Source organism: Musca domestica, unplaced genomic scaffold (assembly GCF_030504385.1).
Source record: "Musca domestica strain aabys unplaced genomic scaffold, Musca_domestica.polishedcontigs.V.1.1 95, whole genome shotgun sequence".
NCBI lineage: Eukaryota > Metazoa > Arthropoda > Insecta > Diptera > Muscidae > Musca > Musca domestica.
Window position 1 is genome coordinate 85,879 of NW_026712445.1, and position 24,877 is coordinate 110,755.

Here is a 24,877-nt window from a genome sequence, read left to right on the forward strand (position 1 = left end):
CCATTACGAACTTCAAATACCAAATTTTAAAGAATTCCGGTTAATAATGTCGCTAAAGTCATCAAAATACCGATTATCGGGAGGTACCGTTATATGGGGGCTATACGAAGACGTGGACCTGCGCAGACTATTTTCTGTCTTAGGCTGCACTACCCATTGCGAACTTCAAATACCAAAATTGAAACAATTCCGGTGAATAATGTCGCTTAAATCACCAAAATACCGAAAATATGGAGGTACCATTATATGGGGGCTTAACCAAAACAGACTTAATATACATTTGAGTAAAATGTTATCAACCTACTTCATTTCGTTCGGAAGCTAGAGTGATTTCCAAAAACGGCCAGACCGGCGGTCATGGTTAAATCGACATAGAATTTTATGCTGATCAAGAATATATAGAGTTTGTGGGATCTAAAATGTATATTCCGGGGTGTTACAAACGGAAGGACAAACTTAATATACCCTCCATTCTATGCTGGAGGGTATAAAAAAGTACACAATAGATGTGACTTGGGCAGATTATTGAGCACTTTTTGACGTCTAGAAGCAAATCCGTTAGAAATGCAAAACTTCGAACAAGTTCTACACTGGAAAATTAAAGGCTACAAATAAAAAGTATTCAGCGTTTAAAGATTCCGATATCATAGCCACATATCCTGAGACATGGCCGGTTATGGCCTTCACACGAATTCAGTGGAATATATTCAGTTTTTCGAAGATAAGGAAAAGAGGTGACACTCATAGTCCACCTTGTTTAAATCAGAGGTCAGAAAGAAGTGTTATACTAATTTTTGGCTGCCGCAATAAAAATTATGTTGTAATGCCCCGATATCGCACAAATTTAACGATTTACTTTAGTTTTAATCCAGAGAACCACTTCTAGTGTGCTCATCGTGCTTCCGCGGATCTCCCTGCATAAACTCATCAAGACTGGTCTTCTGATACCCTATCTAATGTTTTGTAATTATATTAATTACAATCTGTAATAATATAGAGCTGGTTAAGATTAGAATTAATTCTACAATTTTATTTCCCAAACTTTCTCTATTCCATAACAGCGTAACGGTCAATTCAAAGCAACACATCCACAACGACCAGCATTTTCATATGACGCCGTTTGGTTTAAAATTATTGCCGGCGACAACTTCAAACGGCATTCACTCTCCGAGCGGCACTCTGTTGCTTTTGGCATCTGTCATTAAAAATGTTGCGTTTTGTTGTAATCGAAGTTCGACAACATTTGTGCTGTGCCAACGTATTTCTGAACTTCCAACAATCCATTACAGATTTTGATTCTGTGCGAATAAATGTGGAAGATGGCCTAATACGTGTGAAAGATTCCTCCGATTCCACGGTGGTGGAGGTGAAAGTTGGCGAATATTTTAGCATTTTGACGGAGACCTTTAGCAATTTGATTGTTGATCAGGAGAATATTTCCTTTCGCATAAGTGTGCAAAATGTCAAGGATTTGTGTCAGATGGACAGTATGAAAGAAAGTCAACAATCCACTGGAACATTTCAACTTGAGGAAGGTCAAAATGTTTCCTTGCACTGCGGACAATGCGGATCGACGTTATGTGACAGCCAGTCGTATAATAAAGTAAGAGAATTCCCCTCAGGCTCTATAGATATCAGTGAGTTTTTCTGCCATCATGGTCCCAGCTTTAGTGATGTACTACTACCTCGCAATACGGATTTGTTTTATGGCTTCCAATTTGTTATATTAAATATGGAGAATATTCGAAATGGCAGCAAGGAAAGAGAAGGCCACATATATTGCAAACGCTGTAGCAGATATTTGGGTGAAACGATGTTTGAAGGTAAAGCTGTTAAGTTATGGACCGATTCGGTTGTTATGAAACGTGATAAAGATGCGAAAACTTGTGACCTCTTTGACGCTGACTCACAACGCAATCTTCTTAGGCTTTTAATGTTAAAAATTATCAATGAAACATCTCTGCCCTCTCCCGAGCCATTATTGAGGAATATGCATTTTACAAAAGTCGTCTTGGAGACGAGTCTGGCTAATCGCAAACCTCAATATCTTTTAGTACAAATATTAGAAAAGAATTTGCCGGTACTTAAGAACGACGAAGAATTGCAAAATGTGGCTTCCAAAGATATTGATGCAATAATACACCTATTGAATGTTAAGCTTAGAGTAAGTCAGGCATTTAAGTTACTGTATCGATTAATTGAACCTGATGCCAAGTCGAATGGTGGCCAAGTGGAAGCTATGGATGAAAATGAACCACCAATGTTATCATATTGGCAACAGGATATTAATATCCTAAAGCTGAAAATTTCACCGTTCCTGTTCCACGACCTCGTAGATGAATTGAATTGTAATTCTTTATTGTTACCTGAAATCTATAGAAATAATAAAGATTCATTTACCCTGAGCTATATTTTTCAATAGAATGTATTTGGTATTTTTTGTATGTTATTAAAATACTATTGTTTTTCATATAGAGAAATAGATTTCCTGGGAGACTGACCCCGGTCGTACAAATTAAATATATATCATAGGAATTTCACATCACCAATATAAGTGGGGATTAGATCTAGTAGAAATTTCTAATAGACCACGTCATTCAAGGCATAAATTGAAGAGAGAAAATTTATGCTCAGAAAGTTTTGTCAAGGGGAAATGAAAACGGTATGTTGGTGTAAATTCATAGGCGGAATAATTATAAAACCGAAAGAAAGCAATCTCTTTAACCTGGAGCATTTGGAAAAATCTTACCAATACGGTACCTCATACTGTTTTTGAGTTGGGCCAGTAGGGATGTTGATCTGTCTTCATTTTTGAATAAATGTACCTAGCCTCATTAAGATATCCGGGTCTCAAGACCATTGTTATGAAGATTTCTTCAGCATCTTACGACTGATAATGTCGTAATTGTTGTGTGTTTAAAGAAAGTCCGTAATAAATAAATTATCCTAAGCTTGTAGATTTCAATAAGTCGATTGCCTAAAGCATTTAGAAATTCGCCTATGAAAACCCCAAAACATATCAGTTAATTTAGCCAGATGACCCGAAGATATCTATTCAATTATTTGCAAACTTCAACAACGAAATTTTGGCCAAATATATGTTGATGTGTTAAGAAATGTTATACTACTTTATATAACCAAGTTTCTGTTTTTATCTATAGTAGTCTTTGATTTACTATTATATTACAATTCATGTTGTACATACTCAAGTTTTTCATTCCTAATAAAACTTCTACTACAAAAGGTTATGAGCCCAGGAGTCTCTGAGAAAAATAAAAATTATAAAAATATAGAAATTCAAAAATTTATGAAAATTTTTTTTTTTTAAGAAATGGATTTTGCTAAGCACATCAAGCCTTTGGAAAACGAAACGGACTATCCAATATGGAAACGGAAGATGCGTGATTTATTAGACTATCACGAAGGAGCAATTGACGTTATTGAAGGTAAACTAAAGAATCCAAATCCACCATCATCTGATGCCACGAGTGAACAAAAGAAGCTGTACAAGGAAAAGTCGGACTTGTATAGAAAAGCAAACAGTTATGCAAAATCCATGATAGCAAGCGCAGTAAGTGACAATGTGTATCAAAAGATAATGGATAAAGAAACTGCTGCTGAGGCTTGGGAATCGCTAATGGTTCAATTTGAGGCTAGATCGAAGGATCAATTATTCAAAATATGTATTGACTTCTTCTCATTTACATGGAATTTAAGTGAAGACGTGAGCTTACATATTGCAAAACTCAAAAGTTTGTGGATAGAACTCAATAACGGATTGAAAGGACGTAAGGAAAATGAGCTCCCAGAAGTTTTATTAGTTTGCAAAATCCTTCAAATTTTACCAAGTCATTTTGATACTTTTAAGTCAAGTTGGATGCTTTTAACAAAAAACGAAGAGAAGAATTTTGAGGAAATGACCGCACAACTCTGTATGTATCAAAGAAATTGCAAAGGTGCTGATGTTAAGGACGAAGAAGCTTTAATGCTTAATAATGTCAAGAAAAAATTCCCACAAACCAATAATACAAAAACAAGCAAGAAAAATGGTGCATGCAATTATTGTCATAAGAAAGGTCATTGGATACGAGATTGCAGAAAATGGATAAGTGATGGTAAGCCTATAAAAGAAAAGAAGGCTGAAGCAATAACTCCTCAACACCAGATTTTACCTTTAATGTATGAAGAGATTAACACAATTAAGGAGGATATTTCAAAGAATTGGTGGATTGATAATGGCGCTACACGACACGTGGCAAATAATAGAAATGTATTTAAATCTTTCGAGAAGTTCAAGGAATGTTGCAAGATTAAAGCGGCCGGTGGTGAAATGTTAGATGTAATTGGGAAAGGTACAGTTGATATCAAGTCTTATGTCAACAACAAGGTAATCCAAATCACACTAACAGATGTTTGGTACGTTCCAAGAGTGTCAAGGAACTTATTTTCTGTTTTATCTGCACAAGACAAGTGTTCAAACAGTGAATTTAAGTCAACAGCAACTGAGTGTGAACTTTGGGTCAATAATAAGGTGATATTAGTTGGTCATCGGGAAAAAGGAGGCACATTGTATCTAGCGGATATTGAAACAGTCATCTCAAATTCAACAAATGAAGTAAATTTAACGGAATCTGATAACACATTGCAACTATATCATGAACGTTGGGGACACCAGAATAAACGCCATGTACAGAAGAAACTAAGGGAGGAATTTGGTATTAATGTAAAACTTGATATGCAAATTTGTGAATCCTGTATTTATGGAAAGTCACATCGATTACCTTTTGGTACTAGAGAGGTTTCTAAAAGACCAGGCGAATTAATGTCAGCTGACGTATGTGGCCCATTCCATATGTCTTTCAGCAAAAGGAAGTATTTGGTCATATTTAAAGATGCATACAGTAAATATTGTTTTGGATATTTCTTGAAGGAAAAATCCGAAGTTAAAACTGTATTGAAGGAAGTTCTAGCTTTTTCAGAAAATCAAGGAAATCCAATAAAAGAATTTTTGAGCGATAATGGTGGCGAATTCGATAATAATGAAGTAAAGCAAATTCTAAAGAAATATGGAGTTACACAGAGACTAACTGCTCCCTACACTCCGCAACAGAATGGTGCAAGCGAGAGGGAAAATAGAACTGTAATTGAGATGGCCCGTACTTTTAAGTACTCGAATAAGAATGTCCAATTTCCTGAAGCTATTTGGGCTGAGTTAGTTCGTACCGCCATATATATTTTAAATCGTACTCGCAAGACACCAGTTGATGACAAAAGTCCACATGAACTTTGGTTTGGAAGAAAACCCAGAATTACTCATTTGAGAATAGTTGGAAGTGAATGCTATGTCCATGTTCCAAGTCAGAAGAGGAAAAAGATGGATTCAAAGGCAATCAAGGGACATTTAATTGGATATGATACTGAAGAGCGTTATAGAATTTACATCAAAGAAAATCAGAGTGTAATTTTGTCAAGAGATGTGACATTTAATGAACAAATTTCAAAATGTGACGATCAAAAGCAAGAGATGAATGAAGAGTTTTCAAATAAGAGAGCTGAAGAAATAAAATTGCCATTTAAATCATATGAGAGATCTAAAGAAGAAGTGTTAGAAGAAGATCATATTCAGCCCAGTACACCAAGATATATTCAAGAGATTCGTTGTGATTCAGATTGGGAAGATGAGATGTTTGAAGAATGTTCGGAAGAAAATGTATCCAATGAGAGTGATTTCCGTGGATTTGATACGATAGAAAATACAATTAGAAATCGTTTAAGAGATCGATCAACGCTACATAACTCGAAGTATGATGACTATGTTATGGCTGCTCAAGATTTTATGTGTGAAGTACAAACACCTACCAGTTTTATTGATGCTGTCGAAAGTACAGAAAAATATCATTGGATAAAGGCAATGAAGTCAGAAATGAATTCCCTCAGAGAAAACAACACGTGGGATTTGATTCAACTTCCAAAAGGAAATAAGGTACTCCCATCAAAGTGGGTTTATAAGATAAAAACTAACCCTGATGGAAGTACAGACAAATACAAAGCAAGATTAGTTATAAAAGGATACAAACAATGCAAAGGTGTAGACTACAATGAAACCTTCAGTCCAGTTGCAAGGTTGGCAGCGATACGAGCTATAATAAGTATAGCTGCAAGTGAAAAGATGCATCTATCTCAATTTGATGTATCCACTGCTTTTCTTTATGGCCACCTTGAAGAAACTATTTTTATGAAACAACCAGATGGTTTTGATGACGGCACAGGAAGAGTTTGTAAGCTTAAAAAGAGTCTATATGGATTAAAGCAAGTTCCGCGGTGTTGGAACCGAAGATTTGGAAAATATTTATTAAAAATCGGTTTTATAGCAAGTGACGCCGATCCCTGTATATACATACGAAATCAAGAAGGGAATAAATTAATACTAGCTCTTTATGTAGATGATGGTCTAGTAGCTGCCACAGACCCCGGCGAGCTGGAAACATTTTTGGAAGAGTTGAGAAGAGAATTCAAAATAACCACAAAAGATGCAAGTTATTTTTTGGGTCTGGAAATAAAGGCAAATGAAAGTGGAATATCAATCAGTCAGGAAGCATACGCAAAAAGAATTCTGGGAAGATTTAGGTTTACTGATTGCAGGCCAGTTTCATCGCCTATGCTGAAAGGAGAAAATTTCGAATCGGGGAAAGACAATGTGAAGTGTTCTCAATTTCCATACAGACAAGCCGTAGGAGCCATTATGTATCTTATGTTGGGAACAAGGCCTGACTTAGCTTATAGCATTGGATTCCTTTCAAGAACATTAGAAAATCCATCCAACGAAGATATTACCCGAGTTAAAAGAGTTTTTCGTTACATATCTGGAACAATTAATTATGGAATATTTTACAACAACGAACATGCTCAAGAGCTAGAATGCTACAGTGATGCAGATTTTGGAGGATGTTTGAAAACCGGAAGATCTACATCTGGTGTTGTTGTAAAATTTGCGGGAGGGGTTGTATCATGGTTAAGCCAGAGACAAGCTGTGGTAGCAACATCTACAACAGAAGCAGAAATTGTTGCAGCTTCTGAAGCAACAAAAGAAGTAATTTGGCTAAAACGTTTATATTCTGAATTGATAGAATTAAATTCCACTCCATTGTTATATGTTGATAATTCTGCTGCAGTACGTTTGGCACAAAATCCTGAATATCACAAACGCACAAAGCATATCAACAATAAGCATTTCTTTATTAGAGAAAAAATTTCTGAAAATGAGCTTCAAGTAATACAAATACCTACGCAAGATCAATTAGCTGATTTGATGACAAAACCTTTGCAACCCACAAGACTTTTGGTATATATCATTTGGCCATTTGGTATATATCATTTGATACGGCCAAAATGTGCCTCAACAAAATAACGGTTTTTAGACCCCAGGCATCTTTGGACCAAATTCGTTTCAGGACATCTGGAGTCGATTTAGCGATGTGCGTCCGTCTGACTGTCACGATAAATGTCGAAGATTTTTTCCAAACTTAGTAATATTAATGTCAAACTTAGATCGAGTTCGGCGATGGGCAATATCGCTCCACTCCTTCTGGTCACTATAACCCCCCCCCCCCCCCCCTCCAAAAGGTCGTTATTTTCAAAATAAAAAATAGTTTACTGCACAGAAAGGTACAAGATAACCGGATTTGCTCCTACTTTGCAAATCCTAATATTTGCATCATTGCTAGGTCAGGTGCGAAAATGGACACTATTGGACCACTACATCAAGTTACTCCCCCACAAATGGTCAATATTCGGATTAATTATACCTCTTATAAAATGTAATGTAAGTGCCCGATTGTCTTCAAATTACGTAGATCACAATATTTTTATTAACCCATAGTCTGGTGTGAAGATGGAATATATCGGTCCTCTCCTTCTGGTACCTCCCACTCAAAGGGTCAGAATTTTGAATATACATGAAACTCATAAAAAACCAAATTAACCTCAGATTCCATTCAGAATTGTCATGTCTCAATACTTCCATCAACACAAGGTCTGTTATAAAAATGGTTGAGATCGGACCATTCCTTCTGCTACCTCGTCCACAAAGGGTCAACGTTTTGAATGACAAAGACGATCATAAAATCCAATATAAGCATCCGGTTCTCTTCATATTTCACACATATCATTATGTTTACTAATACAAGATCTGCTGTGGAGATGAAATATATCGGTCCACTCCATCTGGTACCTCCCCCACAAAGGGTCAAAATTTTTTGAATATTCATGAAGTTCATAAAACAGAAATTAACATACGATTCCAGTCTGCTTGGTACATCTCAATATTTCCATTAACACAAGATGTGTTATAAGGATGGTAGAGATCGGCCCATTTCTTGTGGTCCCTCCTCCACATAGGCTTCAAGATTTTGTAAAACAAAACGCTTAAAGAAAGCGAAATGAGCATAAAACACTCTTCTACAAATGTTTTTGCTAACAGAAGATCTATTGTGAGGATGATATACATATATCTGTAAAACCCTTCTGGTACCTAACTCACAAAAAGTCACAATTTTCAATACTTTAACTTGCGAAATATGTCAGCGATTCTTTACAACTTGCTATATATAAATATTTCTCTTTATCAGAAATCTGATATGAATATGTAATTTATCGGAATTCATTATTTCGCATAAAATTGGATATATATGTTCGATTTCATTCAAATTTTGCCCATACCAATATTTTTATCTGTATTAGATGAAGTATGAAAATGGGATACTTCGGTAGACAATTTCTGGTACCTCATGCATATTCCACATTTTCCAAAAATATGCACATATCTCATATAAACTTTAAGAAGTAGTCGAAATAGTCCAAATCTTGCACGTTGTAATATTTGTATCAGTCTTAGATCAGATACGAATTGGTCAATATTGGCCAAATGCTTCGGCACCATAAAGAGTCAACAGTTTGAATTATCATAACTCAAGGCTGGTGGTATACATCTGTCGGCAAAACCGATTGATACTATTTCACTTGTTTTTACTTACTTACGGAAGCTCATAGGATGCCTGGTGTAGAGTTATGGCAGACAGAACAAACTTCTTTGTAGTCCGTACTTCCACCTTTTGTTTATAGAAAATAGCTTAAGATAAAACCTAAAGCTCAAGATAAAAATTGCGGTGCGATGGTTTTACAAACTCTTCTTAATTAAAGCTAATAACTCTGAAACTGAGAAAAATAAACTAGGCTTTTCATTTATATGTATTTTCTCCTCTTTTTACGGTAAACAACCAAAATCGATGTTACTTGGAAATTCGAATTATTTACTTAGGACTTTAGGATCATTCGAGACAAAACGAGTATTTTATGAAAGGCCTAATATAGGCTCAGGTTATGAATAAAATCATACTTCTATACTTTTTTCCTACATTATGCGATAAAAAAAAGTAATTCCAACAGAGCCTTGTGGTATTTCTATTGTTTATGTTATTAGAAATATATATTGTTTAAATTTCATCCACGATAATATTTACTCACATATATATTGCATTATTATCCTCAAATGCATCTCATCCCAAAGGCGCTCTTAAGTCGCCTAATATTTACATGACACACAAACGTATGTACATATAGAGTGTGTCACATTGGCACATATTCTATTACGGGGCCTGTTTTATATGACCCCACCCTACGTACTTTTTGTTGGCATTCCCCTTGTGGGGATACACACAAATAATAGAATCCATAACGCACATACATGGCTAATGTTGTATGAGATTTATTATGAGTTTTATTTCCATACTATATAGTATTTTTTGTTCTTTGGTTTGTTTTTATTGGTGGTGTTGATGAAAGGTGGTAGTGGTGTTGCTGTTGTTGTTGTTGTCTTTACTGGAACATTATTAATTGAACATTGTCGTATAATTGAAGAGAGTTCATGGTGGTGGTAGGGTGCTAATGGTTAGAGGAAACATTGTTACACACTTTATGGATTGACATGATAATGGAACGCGTAATATTTGTAGTACATATTCGATGTATGCGACACTTCACAACGTTTTGAGGAATGGGCTTAAATTGGCGCCTTACTCCTTTCGGTTTTCTACAAAACACTTAACATGCGAATAGCTAAATTACTCTGATGGTCGGTCCCATGCCATTGGAATAAATATAGGCAGGTGGCGGCGGTATTCGATTCGATGTTGGTGGTCAGTATGAAGCACATAGAAGGCCTTTTATGTCGTTGGTAGGCAAATGGTAAGCTTTAAAAATACACTTTGCTATTGCAAGGGGGGAACCTTGTGCAGCATAAATAGCTTGCCATTCTCCTTTTCCCCCACACTTTCCCCGGATGTTGTTGTAGTAGATGGTGCTCTAAAAAGTGGTGACGAAATATCGGTGAACATACAATGACAACGAAGGCGAAAACATTAACGTTTCTTGAATGATTTAAATTTTGATTTTGTGCCAAGTGTGTGAAGTATGAAGGTAATTTGACCATGACTTAATGGGTCGCCCTTAAGGCTTTGCCGCATCGCATTTACTTGGCTAATTTACGCATTTGCTTGGTCTGCTCGGCCATGGCAATCTCAGCACTATCTGCCTTATTAATCATATCATCCAAACGATCCAAGTGTGAAGTCATCTTTTTGTTAATATCCAATTTGGCCTGTCGTATCTTTTCTGTGGGAATAACCGGTTCACCTTCTTTGTGTTTCATTTCGTCCAAAACTTTGGCGGCTTCATTCAAATTTGTGGCATTTGCCGTGGTGTTGCGTCTACTGGTGCCAGCCGATGAGGTGTTCGATGACGAAGCCTCAATGTCCACAGATCCGGAACGGCCAAAGATATTGGAAAGACTGCCAGCAGCACTTTGTTTGAAACGGAAGATTTTCTGTTGTGTTGATGATAAAATGCTGTTCAACTCATCAAGTTTGCTGTTTGCACTTTGCATGGTTTCATCCTGTTCCTCCAGGGCCTGTGAAAGGAATTAACATCGATTCGGTTTTAATCTATTTCCTTTGTATTTCCATGCTTCTTACCTGAGCCTCTGCGGCTAATTGTTCTTCTTGTTCCTTTTGCAAACGTTCTGCTCGTGCCTTTTCAAATTCTTCTTGATTAGGTTTTTCAATTCCCAGCAATTCAGCCCTCATACATTCGAATTCGTAAGTTCCTTCGGCCATAGTGGATTAAGCGTTTAAACCTTTACTGTTTTGGAAGTTGATGCGAATTAAAAGATAGGATATTTTTGCGTTCGTTTAGTTTTCCATTTAGGGAAAATTAACTAGAGCAAGCCAGTATGGAATGTGTTCATGTATGTTCGTGTGTGTGTGCTTTAATATGTTTGCCTAATGCTCGAACTGGCGCATGAGCTTTACTTTAAGAGAAATTACACCATTTCCAGGGGGAAAAATCGAAACTAAGAAATAGATTCTTTCGCATTGTGAATGACATTTAAAACTTCGGGTTTTGTGAAATGATAATGAGTCCTAACAACAAACTACATAGGAAGATTTTTTAAGGGCAATTTTTTATTCAGTACATCTTTCATAAATCTGGATATAAGACTCTGTTAATGTTATCATTTGGGGCAAGATTTCCGTTACATGCAAGTCTTGCATTTCATACCACTGACCATTGGCTTTGTGCAGCATATGCACTCGATATGTGCCCTTATTTGGCTCGCCGTCATGGACGATGTTGGCCACTAGATTATATTTACAATTGCCAATTTTTTCGCGATTTTGAATGGAAAGAATATCTCCAAAATCCACATTTCTGAAAAAGAATACAAAACTAATACAAGCCACGTTTAATATATTACAAAATGACTTACTTGATGGGGAAATTCACAATGGTCGGATTCTTTTCCAAAAAGAAGGTATTTTTCGTAAAACGTTTTATGTACAAAATGATGAATTGCGGTAGGTGGGCCACTTCGAAGCGCTTTAGAAAATTATCCTTATATGTTTTATATTCCTTTTCTGTTGTGCCATTAAATTTCGACAGCAATTGATACAGATTCACTTGGGGTATAATATTCTCCCGAAATTCATCGGTAAACAGGGGAGGTGGCGGTAGATCACATGTCAAATACAAGAAATTTGTTATTTCACATTTCTCCTGATACTCCTCGGTGGCCAAAAGCAATGACTTTTGGGTATCATCCAAATCGACGGGTGGGATTTTACGGGTATAGATTTTCATTTCACCCAAAAATGTTTTATAAATTACCGAAGAGTCAACTTTCTTGGTGCCCTTTAAGGCCCGATGCAGGGTATGCAGAAACCATGATAGAAAATCAATTGGATCACCTTGTTCAGTAATTTGAAATCGCTTGTTGGACCACAGAACCACGGCCTGTAACATTTCATGGGGCGACACGTGAGCCTTAAAATTACGAGGATTCCACATTTTACGCATTAGCTCGCCAAAACGTTGTACCAAATTGAATATCGAATCACCGGGAGGTCTTTTAATTTTGGCATAATGTTGTTCCCTAAGGAAATAATCCCGCAACGGGCCCACATGCGAGAGGGCATGCAAAACAACATTGCAATAGTCATTGGCCTTAATGTTATTCAAACCCACAACACCGGGTAGATACAAAGTACCATCAACGGTACGTGAATACTTGGGATCAGCTTTGTCCAAATTCTTTATATCGGCCGGCGAGAAAGTGGGATTTAAAACAAACTTGATATCATCCAGGGATGAGTCAATAATTTCATAGTTATCTGGCAGGCAATAGAAACGCAGTGTCTGTAAATTCAGGAACACATGATGGGCCTCCGCCACTGAATGTGTATAGGCATGGGTATTGGTACCACGACCCTGGAAGTATTTACCACACACCAGGCAGGCATAAACATTAATGCGGGTCAGTGATATGGAACACAATTTTTCGAAATCAAAATCCAGCAGTGGTCTGTTTATGGTATCCAGATAGGGACAGACACGATATTTGGGATTAAATGCTGATGGAGTTTCCAATTCTTCTACGGAATAAAAAAGAAACTTTCATTTTCTAGACCCTTCGCTCCAAACAACACCTCAGTTTACTTACCATCGTCTTCATTGCCCGTATTTTCCTTGTTCGATTCCTCTAATTTGGGCTTCTTTTCTGCCGGTTCTTCAGTTGCTGTTGATTGTAGAGACATTTATTTTACTGAAATCATTTAGTTTTATTGAAAAACTTACCGTTTCCAGACATTTTTTTTATTATTTTTGTTGAAATTAGATTGCAGCAATAAACGTATGTTTACAATCACAACCTTTGGAGATGCAACAACTAACGATAACAGAGACAAATTGCCGGCATGCATCAATTGTTATCGTCATGATGTGTTATCGTTTCTGCACACAATTGAGTTGAAGCGTCAGGCGCTTTTATTCAATTGGTGAATAATAACTTTCTTTTAGAGGGAAAAAATCACACAACGGGTCAAAATGTTGAATTATTATAATTCTTATAAAACGTAAAATAATCATTCGATTCCCTTTAAATTTCGCACATCACAATATTTCTACTAAAACAACATCTGGTACATCCCAAAATTATGTAGACTTGTCTAGTTTGAAAAGAATCGCCGATATATTTTGCAATTTATGAGAGATATATGCATTGCACATTGTGAAACTTTGTTGGAGAGGTACAAGAAGGAGGATATATGAAATTTGAAAGTAATCGGATGCTTATTTCGCTTTTTATGATAGATATAGTTATTCAAAATTTTGTCCACATGTGGGGGAGGTATCAGAAGGATAGGTCCGATATATCTCATCTCCACATCTTGTGTAACAAAAAAATTTTGGATATATGAAATTTAAAAAGAATCTGATGCTTATTTCACATTTTATGGGAAATATAATTATTAAAAAATTTGACCAGCTATGGGGGAGATACCAGAAGGAGTAGTCCGACACATTCCATCTTCATACCAGGTCATGTGTTGATAGAAATATTGAGATGTGCCGAGTTTAAAAGGATTCTGATGCTCATTTCACGATTTACGAGCTTCATGGCTATTCAAAAGTTTGTTTCGTTATGCGGGAGGTACCAGATGGGGGAGACCGATATATCCCATCTCCGGTTCGATCTCTACCATCAGATCTTGTATTGATAGAAATATTGCGATGTACCAAGTCTGAATGGAATCGGATGTTAATTTCGCGTTTTATGATCTTCAAGGATATTTAAAATTTTGACCCTTTGTGGGGGAGGTACCAGAAGGAGTAAACCGATATATCCCATCTTCACATTAGATGTTGAGTTGATAGAAATAATGGGATGTGTGAAATATGAAGATAATTGGATGAAGATAATTATTTCACATGTTATAAGAGTTATAATTATACAAAATTTTGACCCTTTGTGGGGGAAGTACTTGATGTAGTGGACCGATATATGTGAAGATGGACACCAGACCATGGGGTATTAAAAAAATTGTGATATGTGTAATTTGAAGAGCGCCGGATGCTGATTTCGGTTTTTATGATGGTTTTGGTTATTCAAAGCTTTGACCCTTTGTGGGGGAGGTACTTGATGGAGTGGACCGATATTGTCCATTTTTGCACCTGACATAGCACTGACGCAAAAATTAGGATTTGCAAAGTTGGAGCAAAATCAGATTATTCCTTCTCCTTCTGTGCAGAAAATATAATTTTTGAAAATTTCGACCTTTTGTAGGGGAGGTACCAGAAGGAGTGGACCGATATACTCTATCTTAACACCAGACCTTAAGTTAATAATATTATTGGCATGTGTGAAAGACAATCGGACTCTTACATCACATTTTATAAGAGTAGTAATTATTCAAAATTTTGTGGGGGAGGTACTTGATGGAGTAAACCGATATTGTCCATTTTCGCACCTGACATAGCATTGACGCAAATATTAGGATTTGCAAAGTTGGATCAAAATCAGGTTATTCTATATCTTTCTGTGCAGAAAATATATTTTCTGAAAATTTCGACATTTTGTAGGGGAGGTACCAAAAGAAGTGGACCGATATTGCCCATCTCCGAACTCGATTTAAGTTTGACAATAATATTACTATGTACCAAGTTTGGATCAAATCGGATGGACATCGCTAGATCGACTCCAAATGTCCTGAAACGGATTTGGTCTAAAGAGACCTAGAGTCATAGCTATTTCAATGAGGCACGTTTTGGCCGTATCAAATGATATATACCCTCTGTACCCATATGGCTGAGGATATAATAACAATTTTTTGAATTGGTTGTTGTTGAATTGTATTTGGTATGGTTTGGTATGACATTGAGAATTCCATTTTAAAGACCTTCTGTTCTAGATTTGTCTGATTTCTAGTTGGAATCATGGTACAATGATATCAAGGTAGGGCTATGATACCATATGATTTAAATTTTTTTATTTTCTTGGCTTAATATGTCATCTTTATTTGTTTATGTATGTGTTTTCTTTTCAATAACAAAAAAAAATTGTTCAGAAAACATTCAAATTCGTATGTTTTCAAAACGTTTATTTCATCGTATGCATCGACAAAATCTAGAGTTTTTGTAGCGAAATAATCCTTTAGAGATATATAGAACCTGGTTTTGAAAAGAAGTGTTGACCTTTCATTCAGTTTTCGCGGTTTTCAATTATTTATTCAAAATAAATGCAACAAGTTGTTTGATTTTGTTATTGTTTTGATACTATTTCTGACATTACAAGCCAAACAGGTAGACCTCTATATTTGCAATTTTTTCAAAGTTGACCTACCTTCTCTTCATTGTACCATGGTTGGAATATTATTTTTTGAATATTTTTATAATTTGAATATAAGACTGCTAGGAATTTGCTCTATAGCATTTATAACGACAAAAATTCGTTTGCCGATCCAACTTCCTACATATATGTATTTCAAATTCCTCTTGGCAATGGTGTATGCTTCATTAGTTAAATGATTTCACTTTGTTTATTCTTAAACAATAATTTACACTTATTTTTTTTTCTCTTCGAATAAAAAATAACTATTCTCACAAAACAGTTCATATTAGTTGGTCGACTGTATCGGATGGAAATTACCTACCATTTGATCAAAGCGATATATTAAAACACTTGTTTGTTTTTGTTTGTAGAATATAATATATATGTATGTATTTATTTGTTTATTTCTTCAAATAAAAAAAAATGATTTTAATTTTTGTTTAATACTAAAAATACGTTTTATAAGTACACTTCATATGAATACACATTCCGTATGTAATAACCAACCACAAAACGACAAAAATAAAGTTTTTAAATAAAAAAATATATTATATATATTTATACAGTAACGAAAAAAGAAGCCTAGAAACGGAAAAGAAAGAAGATATTAACCCTTTGTTGAAAGTGACTTTAAATCGCCAAAAAAGTCAGCGATCCATAAATAATTTGATGATGATTACTCAACGTTGATTTAATAATTTCTCGAATAAAAAAATAAATTATTTAGTGACCTCGGCGAATTGAAATAATTTTTGCTCTTTTCTCAAATCTGTGAAATATGAAAATTCAAAGATCAGTTTTAACCTTGAACTTGAAATTATAAATAAACCATTTAAAGGCTACCGAAGAATTAGAAAATATTTAAAACAAGAATATCTAGAGAAAATAGTGAAATAAAACTTAAAAAAAAGAAAATCATTTACAAAACATAAAATGTGATCGATTGCTTGTGTTTTACACTAAAAAAGAAAATAAAATAAAACGCATCATTAAAAACAAAAATATACGAAAGTTCTACTCTCTAACTATTACACGCTCGTTTTTGCATTAATCTATTTCAATATGGATTAACCGCGGCCAGGCCCACACGACCTGCTGATCGTGAGAATACCGGTTCAGCATAGCTGTGACGATAGCCTTTGGCCATACTCGATATTCCCTTGCCGCCATGCTGCGCCGATGATGATGATGTCGGCATACCCAAACCGCTGCCGGGTGGTGAAACTTTGCCATTGGCCGGCACTGGATAATGGGACGATTCTATGCGCTGTTGTTGTTGATGATGATGATGCTGGTGGTGACTTCGTTCGGGTGTATAATCACGCCTGCTGGGATATTCACGCGAATGGTCGCGTATGCGTTCTTCACGATAACGTTGTGGCGGTACATCATCCCGATATTCGCCACTGTCTAAACGATTACGTGATTCCGTTCGTTTTGACGATGGATCTCGGTTTCGTCCACCACGACTACCCACCTCGAGCGGTGGTAACACCTGTTGTGATGGTTTCGATCTACCATGATCTAACCACTGATCACGGGAACGAGAGCGTGACCTAAATTCTGGTGGTGGACTATCATATAAATGTTCGTCATCGCTCCAGTCGTCGTAGGGTCGTTGTGTTGCATGTTCGGGTGTATGTGAAGGACCTCGTTGTCGTGATTTATATTCTTGTGGTTCTTTTTCATCGGCCAGCTCATAACCCGATGACCTTGTTGATCTTTCCATGGAGCGGAATTTGTCCTTGGCATCTTTGAAGCGATCCTTGTTCGAAGAGCTTTCATATTCACCACGTACTGCAGCGCCAGATCTATGACCATGGCTATAGCCATTGTTATAGGCAAAATCGTGTTCCTCATCGTGATGTGAATGCGTCTTGCTGCGTTGACTTAATTTGCTCTGTAGTGGTTCCTTGGACCTGGGTACATTAATATCGGCACTGTTGTCATATGATTTGTACCGCATGGCAGTGGATTTCATCAGCTTCTCCATACTCTCAATGTAGGGAATACTTTCCGGTTCACGATAGGGATTACGTTCTTTGCTGCGAGACAGCTGTTCCCTTTCGCCACGTGAATGATGTTCTGGTTCGGGTTCGCGTTCGTGTGAACGATGTCTCAGCCTTTCGCCATCACGGCGGTCATGGGATCTTGCACCGGGACGTTCGGCAGTACGATGACTTAATTCAGAATGTTCTGGCGAATTAGATTCTCGATGATAGTTGCCATATTTTCCGGAAACTTTTGTGTTCTGTTCAAACGGCAAATCAGCAGGATCAACATAACGATGTTTGCCACCATACCTTTGGACCTCCTCGTGGGCATAAGATTTTGTGGGCAGTGGCTTGGGTTTGCTGGAATATTCAATGTATTTCTGTTTGTCGGTCAAATTCTCCTTGCGATGATAGCTTGAATGGGCCACTGGTAAGGGACCGTCTGCATCATCGGCGTATTCATCTAGATTTTTACTCGATTTGCTTTTGAAACGTTGCTCAGCCGATTCCAAATGATTCAAATAGGCACTCTTGCGTTCTTCATGCAGCTTCGAGCGACCTTTATCCTCCAGAGCGAATTGTTGTTCACTTTGCAAAACTCGATTGATTTTCGAATCATAATTTGTGGGCCTTACAATTATGGGTTTAATTTCATCCTCCCGGCACCATGAATTAGAAGCTGGAGTTTTTGATCGATTCACCTCTCTTTCGACAATGGGCACCTTTTCGGGTTTAGTGGCTGCAGCAGTGCGTGGTGTGTATGGCTTGGCAGGCAAATCTCTTAGATAACCATCGTCCCGGGGATGGACGGCATTCTTTCGTGACAAATTCACATGATGTTGACTGATGGGAGCCGAACGTTCCATTGCAATCTGTGATGGTTTCAGGGCAATGACTGAATTATCGGCCTCATTGCTCCAGTGATCGTCATCTGCAAAGAAAAAAAGGAGGTCAATAAAAGAATGAACGGAAGGAATAAACGCATTGCCACCTACCACTTGAACTGTTTATGTCCTGGCGCTCGGGACTGGGAGCCAAGTCAGAGCCGATGCCCGAAGAACCACGTGAGGAAACCTGTTTTCCACCACCATTGCTGCCACTACCCGCCGTTATATTCGGCGATCCTGCCGGTCTATCACTGCCAACAATAAGAGAATTACGGCATCTGCGCAGTTCTATGGCTGCCAGATTACCCTTGGATCTATGCACCGTATCATAGTCTCTGGGTGGCAACAGCAAGGGTGGGCCATTACCATTGAGTTTGGCACGTAATTCCGCTGCCAAGGAATCAAATAATTCGTTGTTCTGTTGTTGCAAAGGCAGCGGTGGTTTAATGCCTGACGGCGATCGGGACATGGGCGAATTGCCATTTATGTCATCACTGCCTTCCGATTCACGGGTACTATTGCCCGTATCGCTGCCCATCGAAGAGAGTAGACGTTTTGGTGGTGCCTCATGCCGCGATCTGGCATGTTGTGCCGCATGATGTAGTGATGATTCTTTTTTGCTGTTCAACAAATCGTCATGACTGGAATTTTTGCCCGACGGCATGCCGGGTATTATGCCCAATCTAGGGGTTGAAAAGAGAGAATGCGGGGTGAGATGAATATTATTGAAAAATCTACTTGTATCTTACCTTGATTCCAATTCCTCAAAACGTTTTTGATTTTCAGGACGATTTATTAAAATCTGCAGTTGTTGATTCAGGGCCTCTGCTGTGGTTTCCGAATCACAACGATAGGCATGCACATGTAATGGACATTTGGTTATGGGGTTGTAGAGCAATAAAACGCAGGCGACTATATCATCTGTCTGAACCGAACTGGTTATGGCACTGTGTGGTATAAAATGTTTAGAAGAGCCCTAAGGGGAGAGAGAGAGAGAGAGAGAGAGAGAGACAACAATTTATTAAAAAAAATGTAATACACCTCTGGATAAACTGGATATGGCTACAGCCAAAATGTGCCTCATCGAAATATCGGTTTAGACCCGAGATCTCGATCTAGCGATGTCTGTCCGTCCGTTTGTCTGCCTGGCTGGTGCGCACGATAACTATCGAAGGGAGTATCCGATTACATCCAAACTTTGTACATCGTAATATTATTGTCAAACTTAGATCGAGTTCGGAAACGGCCAATATCGGTCCACTCCTTCTGGTAACTCCCCCACAAAATATCAAGATATTTAAAGAAAATAATTTAATGCACGGATGAGAAAGGATAATCCGATTTTGGTCCAACTTTGCAAATCCTAATATTTGCATCAGTGCTAGGTCAGGTGCGAAAATGGGCAATATCCGCTCACTCCATCAAGTACCTCCCCCACAAAGGGTCAACATTTTAAATAAATTTAACTCTCACAAAAAGGCTAAATAAGCATCCAATTGTCGTCAAATTTCACGCATCTCAATATTTCTATCACCGCAAGTTCTGATGTGAAAATGGAATTTAGCGATTCACTCCTTTTGGTACCTCCCCCACAATGGGTCACAATTTTGAATATCAATGAGGCTCATAAAACGCGAAATCAACATCCGATTCCATTAAGACTTGGTACATCGCAATATTTCCATCAACACAAGATCTGTTATAAAGATGGTAGAGATCGAAACATTCCTTCTGGTACCTCCCCCACAAAGGGTCAAAGTTTTGAATAACCAAAACGGTCATAAAATCCGAAATATGCATCCGATTTTCTTCATATTTCATACATCCCATTATTTTTATTAACTCACGATTTGCTGTAAAGATGGAATATATCGGCCCACTTCTTCTGGTACCTCCCCCACAAAGGGTCAAATGTTTGAATATTCATGAAGGTCATAAAACGCGTAATCAACTTCCGGTTCCATTCAGACTTGGTACTTCGCAATATTTCCATCAACACAAGATCTGCTATAAAGATGGTAGAGATCGGACCATTCCTTCTGGTACCTCCCCCACAGAGGGTCAAAGTTTTGAATAACCAAAACGGTCATAAAATCCGAAATAAGTATCCGGTTCTCTTCATATTTTACACATCCCATTATTTCTACTAACATAAGATATGCTGTGAAAGTGGGATATATTGGTCCCGTCCTTCTCGTACCTCCCCCGCAATGGATCAGAATTGTGAATATCAATGAGGCTCATAAAACGCGAAATCTACATCCGATTTCATTCAGGCTTGGTTCATCTCAATATTGCCATCAACACAAGATCTGCTATAAAGATGGTAGAGATCGGAGCATTCCTTGTGGTACCTCCCCCACAAAGGGTCAAAGTTTTGAAAAACGAAAACAATCATAAAATCCGAAATAAGCATCCGGTTCTCTTCATATTGCACACATCCCATTATTTGTACTAACATAAGATCTGCTATCAAGATGGGATATATCGGTACAGTCCTTTTCGTACCTCTCCCACAACGAGTCAAAATTTTGAATATTTTCATCTCTCATAAAATGCGAAATAAGCATCAGAATCGCTTCAAATTTCATATATCCCAATATTTTTACTAACGCAAGTTCTGATGTGAAAATGATAGATATCGACCTACCCCTACTGGTACCTCTCCCACAAAGGTGCACGGTAGGCAATACTTATATCTCTGATAATGTGCGAACAAAATCGGCGATTATTTTCAAACTTGGTATATCTACATATTTTTCTCAATCAAAGATCTGGTGTGAATATTGAATATATCGACCGATCCCTTCTGGTACCTCCCCCACTAAGCGTCAACATTTTTTAATATTTATATCTCTCATAAAACGTGAAATGAGCAACAGATTCTTTTGAAATTCAGCACAGCCCATTATTTTTATTAAGACAAGATTTATTGAGAAGATGGGATATAGCGCTCCGATACTTGTGGTACCTCCCCCACAAATGGGTCCGTATTTTGCATTACAAAAAAAATGTGAAATTACCGTTCGATTCTTTTCAAATTTCATATCCATTTTCTCATGATCTGGTGTGAAGATGAAAGATATCGGCTCATCCCATCGGGTACCTTCTCTACTAAGCGTCAAAATTTTTTAATAATTATATCTCTCATATAACGCGAAATGAGCTACCGATTTTTTCCAAATTCATCACATTCCTGTATTTTTATTTACATAAGATCGAGTGGGAAGATGGGATATAGGGGTCCCCACCTTCCGGTACCTCCCCTACAAAGGAATCAACGTTTTGAATAACCAAAGCGTCCGATATATCTAAATACTTGGTATATCTAAATATTTCCCTCAACCAGACATCTGATGTGAATATGGAATTTATCGGCCCATTCCTTCATGTTCCTCCCTCAAAAAAGAAAAGGGTTAAATTTTCAATAGAAATTATTTGTATAAAATGTTCTGCAGTATTAGATGAAGTGAAATACTTCGGCCGATGCACATTTCAACATTTTCAAAAATGATCACTTATCTCTTATAAAGGGAGGAAGTGGTCGATATGGTCCAAATCTGGCACGTTGCAATATATATCAGGCTCAGGAAGTTATTAACCTCCTGCGTCTCTTCATATCCTTTCTATAGAAATGTGCTATTCTGATACACTTTTTGTCAATTGTGTGTCCTGTACATACCTGTATAATTTTAATTCCTTTGTGTGATACTTGTAGGGTCACTTTAATGGGTTCCTGTGACCGTGATCTATCTATCAGATACGGCAGCACGGAATTTATGACTCGATTTCCACGTAAGCCTTTGGCTTCTTCTGCTCCCAGAAACCAGACATAGTATGAGGCCTTCTGTACATCACGACGCAATCGAAGCGCCATTTTGTTGCGATTTCTGTTAAGCGAGAAATTTCGTTGTTTCCAAAATGTTTAGCTGCAAAGAAACGGAAAAGCGAAGCAATGAATATATGTAGGTATGGAGAAGTAAAAAAATCAATGGTAGACAAAATATAAACCTAAACTTCTTCCGGTCACAACATAAATTCTTGATGAAAATCAATTTCAAATAAAACGCACCCAACCAAACCAAACCAGCCCTACGCCATGGCTATGATTTAAAATTCCGCTGCATTGTAATAGTGAAAACGTGCTCTCAAAACTTTCTCATATTACATATCGAAATCGTGAATTTGTTACGTCTGACTAAATGCCAGCGTTGTCAGAAGTAGGGTTTCGCATATCTATCCATGCACATAGCAATGGATGTATGTATGTATGTGCATATACTATATTTGATTAGCTGGTTGTTAGCTTTTCATTTTCTTTCGATTTTATTGTCTATTGTCGAATCGGATATTAAAAGTGTGCCACAAACCATGGCATTGCTGTTGGCAAAACTGAACTGGAAATCGAGGTGCAGTGCCGAACTGCAGCGTCGTCGTCGTGTTATAGAAATCTTGAAATGCATTCCAAAATTTATAATTTGTGTGGAAGTTGCTATGGTTAGTGATTCTCTTGATGGTTTATTAGGGTTGAGTGGTGGGTTTGAAATTTGGAAACAATTTGGTATAGTTTGAATATTTGTTTAGAAGAGTACTCATTTTATACCCTCAGCCATATGACTACAGAAGGTATATATCATTTGATACGGCCAAAACGTGGCTTATCGAAATAACGGTTTAAGACCCTAGGTCTCTTTGGGCCACATCTATTTAAGGACATTGGGAGTCGAACTGGGTTATCCGATTTGGTCCAAAATTGGTATATCGTAATATTATAATCAAAGTTAGATCGAGTTCGGAGATTGGCAATATCGGTCCACTCCTTCTGGTACAAAAGGTCGAAAAAAAAATTATTAATAAATAAAAAATCTGCTCAGAAAGACAAAGCATATTCGGATGTTGTTCTAACTTTGCAAATCCTAATATTTGCATCAGTGCTAGGTCAGGTAAGCAAATGTTCAACATCGGTCCACACCATTAAGTACCTCCCCCACAAAGGGTCGAAATTTGGAATAATTACTTATAAAATGCAAAATAATTGCCCAATTATCTTTAAATTTCGCACATCGCAATATTTCTACTAACACAAGAACTAGTTTGGAGATGGAATATGTCGGACCACCCCTTCTGGTAACTCCCCCACAGAGGGTAAAAATTATCAATACTTATATCTCTAATAAAATGCGAAATAATCATCGGAATCTGCTCAAATTTCACATATCTCAATATTTTGACTAATATAATTTACGTTGTCAAGATCATAGATATCGGCCCATTCCTTGTGGTACCTCCCCCACAAAGAGTCAAAACTTTGAATAGCCATGAAGTTCGTAAAACGAAAAATGAGCATCCGATTCGTTTCAAACTCAGCACATCTCAATATTTCTATTAACCCCACGGAGGGTCCTTGTTCGGATGGTCCTTGAAAAATAATCTTAAAAAAAAAAAAAAATCCACGTCTATTGCTTGGATGGTCCTTGAAAAATATTCTTCAAAAAAAAAAAAAAAAAAAAAAAAAATCCAGGTTTATTGTTCGGATGGTCCTTGAAAAAAAATTCTTAAAAAAAAATCCACGTCTATTGATTGGATGGTCCTTGAAAAATATTCTTTAAAAATCCACGTTTATTGCTCGAATGGGCCTTGAAAAATATTCTTTAAAAATCCACGTTTATTGCTCGGATGGTCCTTGAAAAATATTTTTTAAAAAATCCAAGTTTATTGCTCGGATGGTCCTTGAAAAATATTCTTTAAAAAATCCGCGTCTATTGCTTGGATGGTCCTTGAAAAATATTCTTTAAAAAATCCAAGTTTATTGCTCGGATGGTCCTTAAAAAATATTCTTTAAAAAATCCACGTTTATTGTTCGGTTAGTCTTGAAAAATACTTGAAAAATATTCTTTAAAAAATCCACGTCTATTGCTTGGATGGTCCTTGAAAAATATTCTTTAAAAAATCCACGTCTATTGCTTGGATGGTCCTTGAAAAATATTCTTTAAAAAATCCACGTCTATTGCTTGGATGGTCCTTGAAAAATATTCTTTAAAAAATCCACGTCTATTGCTTGGATGGTCCTTGAAAAATATTCTTTAAAAAATCCAAGTTTATTGGTCGGTTAGTCTTGAAAAATACTTGAAAAATATTCTTTAAAAAATCCGCGTCTATTGCTTGGATGGTCCTTGAAAAATATTCTTTAAAAAATCCGCGTCTATTGCTTGGATGGTCCTTGAAAAATATTCTTTAAAATATCCACGTTTATTGCTCGGATGGTCCTTGAAAAATAT

General features: G+C 37.0%; 4 protein-coding genes across 6 annotated transcripts in view; 1 reads left to right on the forward strand and 3 right to left on the reverse strand.

The window, feature by feature from the left end:
- The first annotated feature begins 1,177 nt into the window (after window positions 1–1,177).
- LOC131807049 (uncharacterized) lies at window positions 1,178–2,424 on the forward strand. Its single transcript, XM_059132070.1, has one exon. It carries the CDS (start codon window positions 1,208–1,210, stop codon window positions 2,420–2,422), a length of 1,215 nt encoding a protein of 404 aa, XP_058988053.1. The 5' UTR covers window positions 1,178–1,207; the 3' UTR covers window positions 2,423–2,424.
- Window positions 2,425–9,747: 7,323 nt separating this feature from the next.
- On the reverse strand, window positions 9,748–11,168 carry LOC131800362 (uncharacterized). Its single transcript, XM_059132087.1, has 2 exons — window positions 11,028–11,168; window positions 9,748–10,963 (listed from the first exon to the last, which is right to left on the reverse strand). Exons 1-2 carry the CDS (start codon window positions 11,166–11,168, stop codon window positions 10,526–10,528), a joined length of 579 nt encoding a protein of 192 aa, XP_058988070.1. The 3' UTR covers window positions 9,748–10,525.
- A 334-nt stretch (window positions 11,169–11,502) lies between these two features.
- Window positions 11,503–13,322, reverse strand: LOC101897920 (U4/U6.U5 tri-snRNP-associated protein 2). 2 transcript variants are annotated; one of them, XM_011294999.3, is made up of 4 exons: window positions 13,186–13,322; window positions 13,052–13,126; window positions 11,822–12,980; window positions 11,503–11,763 (listed from the first exon to the last, which is right to left on the reverse strand). In XM_011294999.3, exons 1-4 carry the CDS (start codon window positions 13,196–13,198, stop codon window positions 11,517–11,519), a joined length of 1,494 nt encoding a protein of 497 aa, XP_011293301.2. In that variant the 5' UTR covers window positions 13,199–13,322; the 3' UTR covers window positions 11,503–11,516. The 2 variants fall into 2 exon arrangements, with proteins under 2 accessions (XP_011293301.2, XP_005185431.3); XM_005185374.4 differs by having other exon boundaries at window positions 11,822–12,983; window positions 13,186–13,320.
- A 3,121-nt stretch (window positions 13,323–16,443) lies between these two features.
- LOC131807050 (uncharacterized) overlaps window positions 16,444–24,877 on the reverse strand; it is a 106,167-nt gene continuing 97,733 nt past the window's right edge. Inside the window, exons 2-5 of one of the 2 annotated variants that reach the window (XM_059132072.1) lie at window positions 22,282–22,528; window positions 19,349–19,575; window positions 18,708–19,282; window positions 16,444–18,643 (exon numbers count right to left, since the gene is read on the reverse strand). In XM_059132072.1, the coding sequence (XP_058988055.1) occupies window positions 16,776–18,643; window positions 18,708–19,282; window positions 19,349–19,575; window positions 22,282–22,476 (2,865 nt within the window). In that variant the 5' untranslated portion in view covers window positions 22,477–22,528 and the 3' untranslated portion in view covers window positions 16,444–16,775. The remainder of the gene's footprint in view (window positions 18,644–18,707; window positions 19,283–19,348; window positions 19,576–22,281; window positions 22,529–24,877) is intronic. The other variant, XM_059132071.1, reaches the window with a different exon arrangement.

What these genes read in the sequence shown, in the direction of transcription:
- LOC131800362 (XM_059132087.1), bottom strand. Translation starts at nt 11,168, where the DNA reads ATGGCCGAAGGAACTTACGAATTCGAATGTATGAGGGCTGAATTGCTG. An exon ending in AATTAGCCGCAGAGGCTCAG is followed by an intron (nt 10,964 to 11,027) that starts GTAAGAAGCATG and finishes TTCCTTTCACAG; the next exon opens with GCCCTGGAGGAACAGGATGA.
- LOC101897920 (XM_005185374.4), bottom strand. An exon ending in TACGGGCAATGAAGACGATG is followed by an intron (nt 12,984 to 13,051) that starts GTAAGTAAACTG and finishes TTTATTCCGTAG; the next exon opens with AAGAATTGGAAACTCCATCA. An exon ending in ATTGTGAATTTCCCCATCAA is followed by an intron (nt 11,764 to 11,821) that starts GTAAGTCATTTT and finishes ATTCTTTTTCAG; the next exon opens with AAATGTGGATTTTGGAGATA.
- LOC131807049 (XM_059132070.1), top strand. Translation starts at nt 1,208, where the DNA reads ATGTTGCGTTTTGTTGTAATCGAAGTTCGACAACATTTGTGCTGTGCC.